The following is an 18,467-nucleotide window of genomic DNA, read 5'->3' on the forward strand; positions in this document are numbered from 1 at the left end:
CTTATTTTGTTCGTCTCAGATTAAGTAACCCTGAGTAAAAGTGTGCTTTGTTTTCTTTGGAAAAAAAATAACTATAGCTGATTGTTGATTATCACTGACCAATTGTTAGTAGAGTTCATTTTACCTGCTTATGACATAAGCGATAAAAAATGAAAAAACCCTTCTTCATGACCACCTCTGCATGTTTCATTAAAGGACTCTTTTAAAGCAGATATATGATCTGGAGATGAACTCATCTCAAGCTGTAGAGAGAAGAAATCTCCTGTTTTTTGTAATCATCAACCATAGAATCAAAGTAATGCCACCTTTGAATGAATTATCAGTGACTGGATAAGCTGCTGTCTGCTATGATACAGGAATCAGTCATGCAAGCAATTCACCTCTTATGATCGACAGAATGATTAATATAATTAAGATTTTAGATATCCTCCACTACTCAACATTTTCTTTTATTAAGTGCACCACAACAAGGAAACACTTAATGTCATTAATTAATACGAGCACTTTATCTTTGACTTAAAGTCTAATAACTGTAACAGTAAGATTCAATATGAAGGCAGGACATCAACAAAATGATAATAAAGACTTGGAGAAGTGACCCTCATGTCCCCTGGAAGCAGCCTGACCACACCTCTGTCATACTTTCAGAATATTCAGATTGTGACTGGTGGATTGCTCAGGGACAGAACTCATTCTTAAAAAGTTATGAGCGTACTAACTGTGACGTTGGACTTCACTGGTTTTTAGTCTATTTTCTGCATTTTTTGACACTTTTAGTTGTAACCAAAATAACCCTGTAGTTTTTACAGACTGAGCAGGAGAAGAGGCCTTACAGAAAAGCTTTCTGTTGTAACATAATGTGGAGCTTATACTGGCTGAAGTCAATACTAAATAAATACGGGCATTCATGTACACAAAAACAAATTTTCTCTTTGATATTAGCGGCTGGGGCCACATATGAAAGGAAATGCCACTTGGCCACATCCAGCCAACATTCTGGGGTTAATTTGAGGAACCGCTTAACGTAATACGCCTTTATCACAAAGTTTACATCAGAGTGATGAGCCTTGATGTGTTTCTCAGTGATGCTTGTTACAGATACAGAGGAAGCTCTTCATAGTTGCTGATAATACTCTGACTTCAGATTTCATACTGACAACAAACAGCTCAAGCACACACTGTGATGATTGCCATGTTGCTCTGATAGAAAGATTTACTAAGATATGGTCCAGGATGGCTGGATTATGCCTTGCCTGGTGTGCACCCTGTTTAACACGGACCCTGGAAGATATAAAGGTCTATAATAACTTTGAGTATGATGCAGATACATTCAGATGTGTAAGCAGAAGGACACTTGTAGAGGTATTCTTGGCACAAGCTCAACTTAAGTCCCACATCTTCATGAGCTCCTTCGTTCTGCTGCAAACACTCACTGGGCAGTCTGTTTAAGTGGCTGGTTTAATTCCCAACACTGAGTTGACCATCCGGGTAAAAATACCTGCAGCTAGGACAAGCTGAACATTGCAACACAATGCAGAGGCCATTTGCTTGCAATAGGATTATATGGAACACTGAGGCAGTGCGTCCTTGTCGTTACGTCTCATAATCTTGCAGTCTCATCCCCTGACCAGTGATAGTGCCAGCTGCTGTTTGCCAGCAGTATGTCCCACACAGCCTTGAGTTCCCTCCTTCAGGTGCTGGAGCGGGTGGAGATGAGCATAGTGCTGCTTTCTGGGGTGTTCAACCTGAATGCAGATCACCAGCATCAGCACCCTGCACCACAGATCCCATTGGTCCAGTCCTGGATTACCCCAGCTTTCACCAGCTTTATCAGAAACTCCTTTTCTCTTGCTATGTTGTGAGTCCAAGACTGCAGGAGGGACAGAGAGCACAGGGTGGACAGTGAGTGCTGGATGTTTAACAAAGACACTGTTTGAATTAAAAAAAAAAAGTATGGTGAACTGTTTCAATGCAACATTACAATTGAAATTAGGGATGTCCTGATCCCGATCTCTAGTATTGGACCGATTTGGCAGTGGTGCAGTTGATGAGAGAATGATAAAATAAGGTATGGTACAGTGACAAAGAACAGCAGCCACACTCAGCTTTATTACAAAACACATGTGCACAACACATTACAGCTTTAACATCAGCTTATAAGCACCCTACGGTAACTCTATGAGGACAAACTACTCAAAGAGCGAAAACAAACAAACCGTAGTGTCATGCACTGATGTCAAGTGAGGATGTGATGACGGTGTGATCAGTTTGACAGCAGAAGTTTGTCCGGTGTTTCTGCTGAGCCTCGCAGCACACGAGATTGATCCCTCGCCATGGATGGTTCAGGTCAGTTAAAGTTATGATCAGTTTGTAGCAAAATAAAAATTTCAATGAAACATGAGATGGTCCCGTTTGTGTCTAATATGTACGTTCGAGGTCTCTCACCATTTTCTGAAAGATGCATTCAGGGCAGCCTCTGATTTTAGCGTGCTGTATTACATTCATACAAATTGTCCACCATTCACCATTCAGGATTTACCGAAAGTTGTAAGAAGCGTAGAATTATTATTTTTTAAACTAAATTTAGCGAGCAAGCCGGTCCTTTTCTGTAAATGTTCTGAGAAGACATGAAATTCAAAGCGATGTTAATGAAATTCTCCCGTCTTCTGCGTCATGTTAAGACATGTTTCCAGCTTTGTATGTGATACACTCAAAGACCCTCAGAAACTTGAGAACCCAACGATTACCCCAGTGTTTACAGTTTTTGGATTGGACAAGTGGCTTGTAAATGCCAGTCATTCAAAAATAAGTGGTATATTGGGTTTGGGTTGGATCCAGAGGGTTTTAACTTCAAAACTAGCTGGAATAAGTTAAATGGACCCAATAAGCTTTAACTATTATTTTTTTTACTATTCTGTATTAACACACAAAACAAAAAAACTGCTGCCTTACTTTCTCACTTCTTCAGCAAAGTTTATCTCCAAACCTAAAAATCGGATCGGGACTCAGTATCGGCCGATACTCAACATCAAATGATCGGGATTGGGGGCAAAAAACGCTGATCGGGACATCCCTGCTTGAAATCCACAAATTAAAGATAGTGTGGGGTTGTTGTCAGCTATAGGTGAAAGTTTAAGCAAAGATTGGGTCACACCCATCAGAATAGAGATGAATCAATACTCCAAACTTCACACTGAACAGTTGCCATCTTACAGCAACAGTGAGCACCAACTGAGGGGTTATAACAGCATATACACTGCATCTACTTTGTTAACAGGTGATATTGTTCATCAGTGACAAGTTGTGCTGTTCAAGAAAGATCAAAGTCTGCAACCTTTTCTTTCACACCACAGGATCCGTTTGAAACATTACTGAGAAATCTGAAGAACCAAGTCTGTAGTTACCTCTTTGATGGCTGACATCCTGATCTTCTCATAGTAATGTAGAGGGGCGTGGGGGGTGCTCATGTTGTAGCCAAACCCAGCAACAGCTACTTCATCACAGTTATGAAGAGCCATTGTTATGGCAACTGTCCCCAGGGTTGGGATATTCTGAAAACAGAGAACAATTACAGAGAGTTTGAAACAGGACAACTAGCTATGACTCGTCTGCCGGACTGTATCTGCACAGAGGATACATGTGGGGGCGCTAGTTTGGCTCAGTCTTTATGTTGCGCCCCTGCTTCAAGGCTGCATGCCATAATCTACTTCTCTTCCTAGAGTGCTACTCGGTTTGCTTTTCTGCCTCTAAATGAAGGAATCAAAACGCAAAAGTGGGATAAAAAAGTTTCCATCTCTGCAACAGTGTAACATGCTAGCATCTCTTCTGTCTTCAAAAAGGCTTTAACTATGCAAACAGAAAGTGGAGTCAGCTACCAGGGTGTCCTGCTCATTCCCTCACCTCTGTGAGTGCAACAACTCACTGTTCCTATTTCTCCACCTAGAACAGCACACAGGCTGCTAGAGAAAACAACAGCAGGTCTCTCACCCCTCTGCCCATCTGTCCATTATTGTGAGGAAGGCCAATCAGCTTGAAAGAGGCCTCCTGGATGAAGAAGGGGTTTAGGATGCGCATGTCGCTGGGCTCCCTTGGCACACTTTTAGCCACCGACTTCCAGAACCCATCCGTGCTGCGCTGAGAGACAAAGGGTGACACAGCGAAACACTGGGGTTAGCGGGACATTCATACTGAAGGAAGGGCACATATAATCAGGTTTATAAATAGACATAGATACAAAAAATGAATTAGCATTGCAAATAATGCACATTGAGAGGAATGTTCAGATTATGAATATGAGTGGAAAACAGACATAAAAAGGCTTTAGCCAATATGCTGAACAATCAGCTGCTGAGCACAAAGTAATGGATGGTTTTCTGTGGACTTTCTGGATACCAGAAGAAAGATACAAGGAGAACAGATTATGATTTACACCAATCAGCAGTGCGATAATGTTGTACCTTGTAATGTGTCAAAAAATATTTTTTAACCCTATAAGTCTGTCAAGGATGCAAAGCTGGTGTTACAGAGTAATTCTAGCAAATTCCCATTAACACAACCTCATTGTACTACATGGGAGAAAAACATAAAATGATTTTCAAGTTTATGTTTAACTCCATAAGCTCATGTTGAAAAGTTATTGCTATTCTTTTATGGTTTAAATTACATAGCAGTGCATTTTAATGTTTTCATAATTACCACTGGCAATGTCTGTCTTTCTGTGTAAAGCTCATAAAACTGTATAATTCACATGGTGGTTATACTTAAGTTTTTAATGTGATGGACTGACACCAAATTATTATGCTACAGATTCTCTGCTGAAGTTTAGCACATCAACAGCATAAGATAGTGCCATTTTCTTCAACATGTGAAACATGCAAAAGCCTATTTACTGTGTTTAACACAGTTAGTGTGTACAAGTGAGCAATTTCTTCAAGAAACTTCAAAATCTTTACCAGTTTTAAATATTACAGTAATCTGAGGTGTTAGTACAAGGTGACTGTAGTTAAATTGGTGCTGTTGATAGGGATCAACCCTTACAACCATGTTGTAGTGTAACAGGATGCAAAGTGGCTAGATGTGGAAAATATGGTGATGCTTCAGCAGTGAAAGCAACACCATGAGAGGAGGCTTGGGGGGAGAGGTCAACACTGTTAAAAACACTGATGAAAAACAAGTCGAGCAAACAATGCCAGTCACAGAAGAAAGCCCCTGTATCAGTGTACCCTGGGCCATTACACTAATTATGAGCCGTCTGTCCAGCAGACTTTACGGCTCTTTATGAACAGTTACTGGGAAACCTGCCTCTGAGTTTGCTCAGGTACGTCGGGGAGAGGGACAGTGAGAAACCCAACAGCAATGACATGAGCTATTAGCATACTACAAGCATAACACTGTTACCCTGTTAGACAGGATTAGCACCTGATCTGCTATGAGGAGCAATCAGTCTGTCCAAGACCATTTTGCTCTTCTTTCAGAGGTGGAAATCAAACACCTCTGATCTGCTGGCAGCCTTTACAGGAAACAACAGTGTTTGGGGAATCCATGAACACACAGCATACAGGATCAAGTGACAAGCATTTCTCAAATTTCTTTAATAACAGTATTAGTGAATGTGTTCACAAACAAAAAGATTGATATCAGGCAGCTATTTGATTTGGTTAATCGTCAAAAAAGACTGAGTCTCAAGCCTTATGAGTGGTTTCAGTTTGCACACTCAATATGATGGATACCTACATAAAATTTTGAAGGAAACCAATCCCATATTTTTGGGAACATAAATTTTCAAACAAACACTTTAAAGGGGACATATCATGCTTGTTTCTCCTTTTCACTATACCAGACTAGGATGCCTGTAAAGCATTTCTGCTCTCAGTACAAGTCATTTAGTTCCTTCATTGCCCCACAATAGCGTTCTCAGTATCCTCATTTTAGGCCATTCTGAAGATCTCATTGAAACGCTCCGTTTCGAGAATGACCTCCAGTAACCACGCAACGTCACAGCCCTTTGTGCTCTGATTGGTCACTTCTATCAGAGGGGCGGAGGGGGTAGAGCCAGGGGGCGGTTTTTGCAGCATGGAAATATTTACAAAATCGCCACATTGAATGGTGCAGACTGAGCGAGTTTGCTGTTTGCCAAACTTCACCGTAAGGCATTGATAGCACTAATAAAATGGCAGAGTGTAGGATACGTCCTTTTGTATTGGACCCCGAGTCAGACCTGGACGGTTCTGCAGCTCAGGAGGAAGAAAATCCACCTCGACACAGATCACCTCAGGACGCTTCAGTGTGGTGAGTCAAACCGGTACTGTAACATGTAGAGTTTATACGTTTATACTCGGCTCTTGGTGGGTGTATCCCTCGGTGGTGGTTGTGTGACTAACTGACTTCACAGAGGAGGAGCTGCTTTATCAGATTACTCCAATAAAAAGAGAGGATCCTTGTGTCGTCGTGAAGGTCTAAATCTCGCGGCCAAATGGCAATGACCTATTTTCAGAGGCATCAAATCTCGTTCTAGGATATCAGAAAAAATACAATATCTGATTTTTTTTGAAAATTCAGGGGGTGAAAGGTCTTGTTTTCAAATTTATTATATTATATGTAAGTATTAAATCAGGGATCAGCATATGTCCCCTTTAACCTCCACGCTGCACAACTGGAAAAAAAAACATAGATTAGATAATCCAGAAGATTTAAAATGATTTCTCAGAGTGTCGAGTTTTAGTCTTGAAAACTTTTCAACTTCAGTTTTTCAGAAATAAGTTTTTTTGTTCTACAGCTAAAGGTCTCAGTTACTGATGAACTGCCAGAAAACAAAGCACACAATAATTATTCTAAATAACTGGTTATCACCACAGCTTATTACAGCCTCAGAGGGCTTCTGGCAGAGCTGAGGGCCTATTATCTCTTTTATTTAATCCAAAACACTTCTACACACAAAGCCCTTCCAAAAGACCCAGTCAGCAATGTCAAATGCCATTTGTCTTCAGTGCACAGTGCCAGCTAATAGTGCTGCTTTGCCACATTCGCTATCAGAGAGCCATAAGTCCCACGGTGGAGTCATACTCCAGTGTGTGAATCTGTGTGTTTCTGTTAACTGCTGTTTTCTGCAGTAACTGACCTGGTGTAGGAAAATCTGACCTTCTGTTTTTATGTGTAAATAGAGCCAGTCTCATACTTACTATTCAACCTCGCTGCTTGATGCTTAACTTTTACCGTTACTATGTCTCTTTGTAAAGAAAATCCCTGTAATGCTAAAGAAACAATACAAAAAGTTGTTTATAGTTCGACTAATGTCCCCATTGTATTTTAAAGCTTAGGGACGTACATAGCTATCTTGGCTTAGTAAAAAATGTTTTCAAATTGTTCAATAAATGTAAATCTAGACTTTTCAATAAAGAACTGAGTGATGTTTGGAAACAACATACTGTCTGATTTTCCTGTGGTGTAGGGTGTAAAAGGGGTAAGAGGCTGAAACCAACCATCATTGCTCCTTCTGTTCATCTGTCATGTTTGTCTACTAATGTGTACCAGCCTTCATTTGCATTTATAGAACAAACACATGAGTTGGGACCACAGCTGATCGCTCACGATGGATTTAAAGAGACACTTCATTTCAAGTAAACTGTGAAAATGCAAGCTGTTGATTCATGGTCAGTTCCCCCAACATGTTTTTTTGTTATTGCACTGTACGACCAGGTTCAAAGTCTCTTCAAGGTTTAGAGAAGACATAAGAAGAAGGATGTAAAAACACAGCCACAGAGTGCCTCTGCCTCCACCTGTTAGTGGAGGTGAAATGTGATCCAGGACAGGGACCACCCTGGTGACCGTCACACGAAGACCTGGTTAGAATGGCTGCTTCACAGCTGAAGCCTCATATGCCGCTTAGGTCAGTGAGATCTTTAAATGACCTCTTGTGTTTTTACCTCACTGACTCTTTTATCTTTTATTTGACCGATCCTTTCATTGAGTTCCCTCTGATCTATTTATTCATCTGTCTGCTTGATGCCAGTATTCACTTAATACTTCACTCCATGTTTTAGCTCTTTTCTATAGCTCATTTTTTTCTGTTTCATTTATGTTGTCTGTTTTTTTCATATTCCATAAAAGATGTTTGCACTGAATTAAGCTGAACTAAAACCACAGAAAGTCCCCTCTGTGAAGGAGCTACATAGGCTTGCATGTTAGGGTACAAGTAAAAGAGAGCTAATGCTGTAAAAGATAAACACTCTGCTGCCATTCCTCATTTCTATTACAAAGGTTTATCAATAAAATTCAGACAGTGTGGGATTTTCTTCAAAAAATTTCAGTATATGATGTTAAAACATGTATTTGACTGGTGAAGGAATACTAGTTTCTCACATCCCCACTTCTTATGAGGATGATGGGTAAAAGAGGTTAGCATTAAGACTAGCTGACTGTAGACTGTAGGGCTGTATGGTGTCTCATATCACACATCAGATATCACAGGTTGTGATACAGACGTATCCTCTTTAAACTAAAGGACATCCAAACATTGTTATTTACAGTCACATCGATATAAATACACCGGACTCAAACTAATGCAGTCCCAGTTATAAATTTTACTTTCATGAGGATTCTTAACACTGTTCAAAGTGTTGGTAATTCAACCTCAAGATAAGTTTGGAGGCAGTAATTTATGATGCTGTTCAAATAGAACATTTTGTTTAACGTCGCTCATATTATGGGATGGACAAGTACTGTTCATCAAATCTACTAGTTTTATTAAAGATCATTAATAAAGTAAATGATACAAAGCATCAAAAATATGTTTCCCTTCATCTCTTTTTAGAATGAGTCGGCATTCAGGTCATATTTCTTTTCTTTGAAGATTTGTGAGAATCTGTCACGGTAAACAAAAACAGAATGTTTGCGATAAAACCCTGTGATAACAAGCTGAGAAATTCATTGTTGTATCAAGACTTTTGTAGCACAGAAATCCCGATTCAACCACAGAAGAAGCTGTTACATGCCTTATTGCCTTTATTTTTTTCTTTTCAAATCTGTCTGTAGGATTTATCACCTCTGGCCCCACTAACTCTACAGTCCAAGAAGAGTGAGAGAAGAAAAACTTGTGAAGTACTTTAAAAACATGAAGCTGCAGACCGTTAGCAGCAGGACACTTGCCTGTGTTTCTTTTGATTTAGTGTTGAGTTACTGTGTGACAGCCTTAGAGAATGCTGCTGTGTCCTTGAGTTAAAGATACCACTTGAAACAGTACCTGCAGTATGCTATGCAAGCTTCAAGAATAGATAGTTCACTCACACATTACAAATTAACACGACAATAAAAAAAGAAATTAGCATCCTGATCCACACAAAGTCAGGAAGCAGCTTGTTAATATGGACTCCTGAATGTATTTTAAACCTTTACATGCTTTGGGTTGTAAACATTGTTGACAGCACAAGTGTTTTGAAATTGAAAAAGCAGCTTACAGGAATTTATTGAGCTCTGATTTCTAATGTTGCAAGTAAACTGTCAAATCTGACAGTGCCATATTTGAGCCTCTCGCAGACTCAGCTTTGTGTTTGTGTTTTCTTTGTTAAAGTCTAAAGAAACAACACAGTAACTACTTTTTTCTCCAGCTCTGTTTCCCTTGTTCACCCCTGTCTTTCTACAACAACTTGCACCAAGTGACATTCAGGTATGAACGTTCATTTGCTTGTCCGTGTACAGTGAAACTGGTATATCATTTTTTTTAAATCTTCAACCATATCCAGTGCTTCTTTTAACTTGTAAAATTGAAGATGTGAAGAGAAAACATGAGGTTGAAGAACTTCATAACTGTAAACCTTGTGACATGTAGTGAAAAAAGGAACAAAGGGACCTGGCTAAGCGCGCCTTAAGAATGTTTGCAAATGTAACCGTTTTCAGCGGCCTTACCAGCCTCTGGTTGAAGACCATGTGTCGAAGCCACTTGAAGTCTAGAGCTTTAAAGGCAGATAGGACAAACAGGGAATCAGACTCGTAGCGTTCTGGCTTCTGGATGGCTCCCTCTGGATAGGTGATCCTCATGGTGGTCTTGGACCCAACATCTTTCTCAAAGCCTTTCACAGGGGCCTCATTCAACCTAAAACAAACCAGGATATAATTATTCATTACAAATGCACAATTTAAATAATCAATCAATAGAAGTTAAAGCTTTCATGTCATCAGTTTTTCATAGCCTAACACGTGTAAGCTGGTTGTTTTGATTTGTTATCGTATCTAATCTATATTTTTACTACTTCGCCATATTTCCTAAAAAAATACTTCAGGCTTTATAAGATTTATTTGGAGTGATTAAGAAAGACAAGATCAATAGCAAAGAACAGAAAAAACTAGCACAAAGGAAATAAATGAGCGAAAGTGTCCTTGAATTTGCAGATAAAAAGTAATGAGACTAATGGGAGGGGTTTCGGCGGTCGAATTTTTCCCCTCCAAAATAGCCTAGCCAGAGATAAAGAGCCCCTGCTGTGGAAATACACACAGACTGTAAAAAATATGGACACAGTCTCTAGTACATCACCTGTCTGTTACTGATGCAGAGTAACGAAGCCAATCATTGCCTGGGGCCATACTGGATATGACACAGGCTTTCAGCTTCCTTTCTAACAGCTACAGAGCACCTGTCAGTCACATGAGCTGAGCTGCGCCTCTGATTCGACAATCAGATCCTAACATCTTCTAAAAATCTGAGTTAGAAAAAAATGTCACCCCCAAACAGTGTGTGCTCATAGTAGAATCAGTGTTTCAGACCCAAGCCAGATTTTTGAACCAGGCAGTAAATATGTTTTTTTATGCTGTAAAAGTCTGTTTATTTTGGCTGGGTGCGTTTGTGGTTACTAGATGTACAGCAACTTTTATCACTTCTGCCTCAGCTTTGTTTTTCCAGATTGGATGTTGTCTCTTTGAAACACACTAATAGCCCAATCCAAAAACTAACAGAAGCAAACAAAAAAGGCCTAAGACACTTATTTAGGCCGATCTATAGAAAATTAGACTACCTATCTGCAGATATTGCTGTGCTCCATCATCATTGCTCCGGCTCAGTCATTTCAGGGGTTTATGGCAACAAATAAATGAGGAAAACAGATCAAGCATTTTTAGTTTGTATGGGTTTTATATAAAATGTAACCCCTATTTTTGTTTTTGAACTGCCTTCTTGTGAATTCTAGTGTTCTTTTTTAAAACAATGTAGCTCGGCCAACCTACAATACATCCTATCATAGGCATTGACACCACACCCAAAAGCATGTCGACAAGAAGCACCAATTTGAATCTCTAAGATAAACTAAAAATGTTATGGTGTTTGACCATTGTTTACGTAGCTTAAGTAGCCTCTCATCTCCTTTTGCTTTTACACACAACAGTGTTTATAATCTACAAACACTGATGCAAAAATAAATGTGCAGTATATATGTGCGTGTCTGAGTGTGTGTGGATAGGTATGTGTTATATTTTTCTTTATTAACAGGACCAATCTAATCTAATCAGTAAGTAAAAGGTTGTGATGGCCATGGAGCCCTCTGGTGACATACCTGACCACCACATCAAACTCATCAATTCTCTGGCCCAGTGATTTGTTGGCAAGGATCCCTCCATTTCCGACAATCACACAAGTCTTACAACTCATGCTGAAACACACAGAGGAGGTGCATGATTAAGACGTTTGACTTTTACTTTGTCATAAATACTCTTTACGTTAACTTTTGAGTGTGTCTTCCTTTTTTCCTCATAAAACAGCATGTCATAAAATATTCTCCCTATATATTACAGGGAAATTGAAACATAAATACAATAAAATCAAAGGGGAAATATGAACAGAAGATTTAGAAATAAATTTTAGAAATAAAGTTTAGAAATAAATCCCACGTGTGTCATCTGGGGCAATGGACCAAAGATACCTTTTCATTGAAAGCTTTTTAGTTCCAGTTGGAGAACAACCAATCAGATAACAGGTGTAGAGATCAATAGTTAAAGAACATCTAAAACCTACTGGGCAGTAATTTCTGTAATGTACATCTTTATTTATTTATTGCTCTTTATAGTAATCTTAATGTCCTGAGAAGCTTTCAATCAGACTTGAGTTAAACTTTCTGAATACTGACAGCAAAAGTGTGGGGAAAAAAAATCTCTCAAGGAAATGTTTTTGTTGAAAATGTTATTTCGTGGCTCTGAACATATGCCCTATGGTGCGTGTGGTGTTTAACTTGAGATAGAAAACTAAACATACTTCTGATTGTCTTTACTCACTGATGAAGACAGGGTCAGGGCACTTCATCTGTTCATCATTAAAACATGATAAAGTCCAAATAAAGACAAAAACTTCAACCAAGAATGGGGATGCACAACACAGTGTGTCAGTACCTAATTTAGGACTATAGATTAAATTTAAATCATGTGCATCGTCCGAATAAAATAAACTGAAAGACACAATACTCAATTAGAAACATTGGCACTAATGGTGAAATAGTCAAACAGTAAAATATATTAATTCAACATGGCTGCAGCTTCATACATCCTACTACGACAAACCAGGCTTGACTGCCAATGACAAAGGTAATATCTTGTGACAATAAAGGATCATTTCAAAGAGAAAAAGAAATGAAAAAAAAAAAGAAATTTGAGAAAATACATCTGATATCTTTGCTTCATCACAACAAAGCTGACAAAGTCATGTAGTGAGCATGAAGCACGCATCAAAGCTGATAGGTCTAAAAATGGGCAATTGTATTTAGTTTATAGTATAATTATAGTAAAGGTATAGTCTTGACTAAGTTTTTATAGCTGTCTTAACTCAGAGCCTTAGAGGATCAGGTCTGAAAAGGTAAAAAGTGAATAAAATTATAAGTATATTAAAATAAGCCACTGATCACCTACATATAAAACATGTTTTTGTGAACTCTTGTTTCTGATGATAAGACTTGATAAATAGAGAATGATACTTCTGATGCATTATAGCAGCCTCCTGTCCTGAAAGGTCATTGTCAGTTCTGGAATTTAACTAACAAGGGTTGTAGACAAGGGAGTGTTTCAGTCTACAATCTAACGGCACTTCACCACCAAATATTCCTATTTCCACACACTGTACTTTCAAAAAAACAGGTTACTAACACATGGAGCAACTTCACTGACTTACTTGTCAAGTTCTTCCCCAAGGCCGTAGCTTGCAGTGGCTGACAGAAGAATATCTATTATCTTCTCTAAAGGTTGAAGAGAAAGAAGGAGGGAGGAAGACAAAACAATGCATGAATGAAGAAGAGCAGAAAATCCTCCTGCAGCCTGGGTGCCAGATTCTGGGTGGGCTGACACGCAGTCCTCCTAGTATATTATATAACCAACTGAGGTTGGTGGCCAATACTAAACTCCAGTATCTCATTTACAATAGAGCCAAGTGAAAAGGAGTAACAGCAAAGTACCACATCATTAAGGAACATGAAATGTCAGCGCTGACTCACAAGCCTTTGATCTGTGATATATCATTAAACATAATAAAATGGACAATCAATCAGAAAAAGTTAAATGAAGCCCCTGATCTCTGTGAAAACCTATTAAACATGCTTGCTGAAACACTGTCTGTGACTGGCTTGTCTCTGCTGCTCACCTTTCTGTGCTCTACAACACACAAGCTTGAGGCTTTCTAGGCTCATCTGCCAAGCAGAGCTAACACCTCACTCTTCATTTTATTGATAGACTCTCAAGTTTGAACAGACCACTGCAGAATAACTGCTGACTGTAGGTTGGAAATAGCATTTAGGAATAACCTATATTGATGCTGATAATCTAGAAGGGAGAGTTTTTCAAGAATCTTCACAGTCCTCTGCTCTTTAATATCACCAGTCTTTAGTTTTTGTGAAAAAAAAACTGTTACCGTACCTTGTGATTTTACACCAAATGGAGGTAAATAATCACCAATCTTTGAGTATCGCTTATAATTTAGATCAAGGAACATGGGTTGCAGTTGGGTAAACCTGTTGGAACAAAAAAATATTTAAAAAGTTAGAACAAGTAAGAATGAAAACATGGATTTCATCAGTGTTTTATCTGCCCTGGACCCTTATGGCTCTGAACAAGATGTACTGATTAATGGCAGAAGACTTAAGAGGATTTACAGCATCATGTTTCCAGCTAATCCAGTCTGTCTGAACATACCAACACCAAAACAAATCCCTGACAAGTGTGAGGGAGAGGGCATGGCTGTATATTTCTCACAGTTCTGACTTCTTGGCCACAGAGAGGCCTCTTGACAGCAGAGATCTGGGTTACTAGTTAAAATGCATTTGAGGCATTCAAAGTAGTTTCTGAGAGCTAGGCAAGCAATTTACCATCATGGGTTCACTATCTGTCACACATAAGCACTAATGAATGCTCATCACCATTGCCAGAGCATCACAAACCAGCACAGCTCAGGGAGCATGACACTTACCTTTCTTTTTATTTAAAAGAGAATTAAACTTGTGGTTGAGAGATGGTCAGGTGTGCAACTATCTACTCTGAAACTGTAATGTATTTTCATTTTATTGCATGTTTGTAATGTTTTATGATGCGATGTATTTTTAATGTGGATATAATAATGTATTTAAAGCATTTTAATTACTGTAGTGGTCATGTCACCCGCTTCAGAGACTTAGGCTGAAAACTAGCCAACTTAGTTAAACTTGCATATTTACAGAAATGTTTAGGAATGTGCATTGTCTCTGCATATTAAACCAATATCAAAACTAATTTAACTGGACATTTTTTGAAAGTTCTGACCGTAAATATTCCAAAGTGGCTTGTTGGCACCTGTCCTTCAGAGCACACACCTTTAGAAGCAACAGTGAAATGTTTCCAACAGGATGGCAGACAAAGTGATAGGTTTTGCATTATCAGCAATGCTTTTTGTAAACACTATTTTCCCCTGTTGTTTGGACTTCCACTGACCACTTCAACACCACACATTGCTCTAAGACTTTAAATTATCAGAAAAAGAAGTGAATAACTTGAAAAAAAACTTGTGCCTGACGCTTCAGAAAAAATAAACTTATTTTATGCATCTAGCTTAGACACTGAAGTACAAGACATTTAAAAATCAGCACCACAAAACATACAGTAATGAGTATATACTAGGTTCACATTAAAAGTACACACTTAAAAGAGTTGACTTTAAAGTACACACTTAAAAATTGGAGCCCTTTAGATCAGATATACAAGACTCCATTTTTCAGAGCAGATGAAGCTGGACAGGAAGCCAGGCACTGAAACCACATCAAAACGTACGATGACTTTCTAGTTAAACAACACTCTGATATGATGAGCGCAGCAAGGCCAAGAGTTTACAGGTTAGAGATTTTACAGCCAAGCATGAATGAGGAAACGCTCATCACTGTCAGGGTAAGTGTGGAAATTCTTTGGTCTTGGGACTACAGCTGTTTGGAAATCCTGCTAAGTGCCACACTGAACTCCCAGCTGGTGTGAATTGACGAATGAGAGCATACAGGAAACATGCAATAGTGCAGAGACAGAACAGACACAAGTATATGAACTTTGTAAGGACACTGCTTGCATAAGTGAATTACACCAACGTTTTTTTCTTAAGGAACACCCACGTTCATGATTAAAAATCTCCATTTAACAATAACACTTAACAAAAAAACATTTGGAAAATGTATTGAATCCTTGGCAAAACCATTTAGCAGATTCCCTTTTGAAGTGTTTATGTAAAAATAAAAGTAAAAAAAATGGTTTTAACACAGCTAACTTTTCAAAATTAAACAATGGGTAACACCTACATAAACAGGAATTTTCTGTGGAATAACTGGAGCAATCCAAAAGAAAAGTGTTTCTTTAACCGAGTCAACCCCTGCAGCTTTGCAACCTGTTCTCTTCATGTGAAGTATTGCATAATGAGCCACAAATTAGCCGTGATTTGGCAAAACAAAACAGCTGCTAATCAGTGGCTGTTGGAGTGCGTACAAAATAAGTGAAAGAAAAATGTTCCGGAAAACACTGAAACACAGCTAAGAAATCAGCTACTAATGATGCATCTTGCCTTTTGCCTCCAATTTGTACAGTAAGTGTCTTATTGTGTGTGTTCAGGTATTTATCCAGCTTGACTTTAAATGACGGAGAGGAAGTGCTCCTCACCAGCTGTCCAGTCCAGTGATTTGTGAGCTTTGATTTGCAAGTTTGGAGGAGCGAGCAAGTGGAAACAATTTATGCAAAAAACACACAAAAAAACGTCTTATCAATGCAACAGTGTAACTGGTGTTTGTGGAGCACATCAAAAGTGGTATAATTTGGGGTTTAGTGATACAAATATCAATACTGTTACTCTAAATTATACAAAAACTTATCCATACTCCCATGAATTATCTAGTGTCAATAATCATCATGTACAACTTTACAGACTTAAAAAGTGTGTCTGCACCCTAGTTGAAATCCAGTTATTTGGTATCATGAATTAAAAGTGCCCCATACCTCCAGTAATAGTCTCCTCTGTTAGTAAGTACAGTCAAGTGAAGGCCTTTTTGTTTAGAGCTTCCCTGCAACATATTGTCCGCTATTTCTCTCTCTTTCTCTCCTTCAACCACTCTTAGTTTTAAAGAACATGGTCATTAGCTTTGTGGTACCTGCTCCAAGTTGCATGAGAGGCAGCAACTGAGTAAAGACAGAGGAGCTAATGGGTCAAGGATGCCCTCGGCACTCAACACTTTTTTCTCAGGAGGAAGTGCTCCTGTGTTATTTTACCAGGTTACAATCTGAACTCTGAGAACACACTTCATTAATAATGCCGTCCCCAGGCCCTGGTGTGTTCAAGGGGTTGCGTGTCTCTGGTGCTAAGTAAGTGGGTAGGTGAACTGACCAAAGCTTTTCTCACGCACTGGGACAACTACAGAGCAGAGGGGGACAAAAATAGACTTCTACAACATATGGGTCCATTTCGACCATCACATCTCTTGATTCATTTGACACAAAGTTCTAAAACAAAAAGCGGTCAAGGGGCTTTCTCAGTGTTAGGACTTCAGTGGTCCTAAATAATGCAGCAGCAGAAATGGGATCTTCCTTCTACAGTATGTACTACTCTGAGGTTAGAAAGCTCTATGAAGACAGGACTGTTTTACTGAGAATACTCGGTTTAGACAAGATTGTATGTATGCTGTTGAGGCTTTATGTGGTTCACTGCTGATGGCAATCACTGTTTTCCATTGATGTACAACAAACATGCAGTCTGTAGTACAAAGCAGCGTTAAGCAGAATAGGCTCAATAATGAAAAATAACGTTAATAAATTTGGTAAAATTATTGTGCAATCAGCTGAAACAGAAATGTAGCTTTTGTTAACCAAGAAACTTTTCACTCCATAGATGATTGGTCCCCTTCTATGGGGCTACCATCCTGCACCGCCATATTTCCACAGGAGCACAGGATAGCAAGAAGTGTATGTGTTTTGTTTTCAGCACTACATGCACCACGAAGAAGTCGATTAAGAAGAAGAGTTGTTGTTGCTTACAAAATAATCTGAACTAAGTTGCTAAAATCTTAACAACTGAAGGATCCTACTTTTCATTGGGGGTGAGAGCAAAAATCGAAAATCAATATATCAGGATTCTTTTGTTTGGAAGTATCAGAATAGGGACTCTGTGTTTTTTTTTTTTTCAAATTCAAATTCTTAATTGCAGTCTTTGATTATAAACTGGATCTGAAAAAAGTTACCACTTTTCTCCAGCAGAGGGTGACATGTTTCTCTCTGACTCCCGTGATGTGCATTTTATTGGAAAATATGGCTCCTGATATAGTCTGTAGACATTAGCATCAACATTTAACTTTTTCCATGGTCTGGTGTTAAAAAAGCAAACTAAAATTGCAAAAATCATAAATATCAAAGAATTGAAAATCAAATTGAATTGGCACCCCAAAAATTGTAATTGATTCAAAGTGCAGGAATAGCACATCGTCTTAGCCCTCCTTGTCATGTATCACAGGTGCTTCTTGTATGTCAGTGCTGCTTGTGGTGATCCACCAAAGTAGAAACTTTTTAAACCGCAACCTCTTTCTGTCGTGTTTCTATGAGTCAGCAAAGTATCTCCATAGTTTATAAGAGGACAGACACGCCTCCACAGCCTCACGTTGAATCTGGTTTCACCTTCAAGGTGGCCATTTTCAGCAAATTCAGTTAACTTGTAGAGGTATCAAAGTAGAGCACCACAGTTACTTCATCAAATTGATATACAGTTAGGAAATGTGTAAACTAAACAAACAATAAAGACTCTAAAAAACTCTAATCAGATTAATAGCCACAGGTTCACTCAAAACAAACAAAAACACCAGTTTAGCTGTCTTACTTTGGATAAATGGCCTTCATCTTTGCAGCTGCATAACCAGGCTTACAGGCTCCTTCACTGAGATTGCCGTACTTGTACACAAGCTCTAACGGCCTGTAGACAAGGCAAACAAGGTTTAATAATACAATACTCCTATATACACTTC

The 18,467-nt window shown here is 38.8% G+C and overlaps 1 protein-coding gene across 3 annotated transcripts in view; it reads right to left on the minus strand.

The window, feature by feature from the left end:
* The window catches only part of st3gal3a (ST3 beta-galactoside alpha-2,3-sialyltransferase 3a), a 25,451-nt gene continuing 6,984 nt past the window's right edge, over positions 1-18,467 (minus strand). For all 3 annotated transcript variants that reach the window (XM_074668132.1, XM_074668134.1, XM_074668133.1), the window contains exons 4-11: positions 18,323-18,415; positions 13,876-13,970; positions 13,139-13,202; positions 11,538-11,633; positions 9,901-10,087; positions 3,988-4,134; positions 3,405-3,551; positions 1-1,870 (exon numbers count right to left, since the gene is read on the minus strand). In XM_074668132.1, the coding sequence (XP_074524233.1) occupies positions 1,766-1,870; positions 3,405-3,551; positions 3,988-4,134; positions 9,901-10,087; positions 11,538-11,633; positions 13,139-13,202; positions 13,876-13,970; positions 18,323-18,415 (934 nt within the window). In that variant the 3' untranslated portion in view covers positions 1-1,765. The remainder of the gene's footprint in view (positions 1,871-3,404; positions 3,552-3,987; positions 4,135-9,900; positions 10,088-11,537; positions 11,634-13,138; positions 13,203-13,875; positions 13,971-18,322; positions 18,416-18,467) is intronic.

This window comes from Halichoeres trimaculatus, unplaced genomic scaffold (assembly GCF_033239565.1).
Source record: "Halichoeres trimaculatus isolate MK-OKI-2021-1 unplaced genomic scaffold, fHalTri1.1 fHalTri1_scaffold_4, whole genome shotgun sequence".
Classification (NCBI taxonomy): domain Eukaryota; kingdom Metazoa; phylum Chordata; class Actinopteri; order Labriformes; family Labridae; genus Halichoeres; species Halichoeres trimaculatus.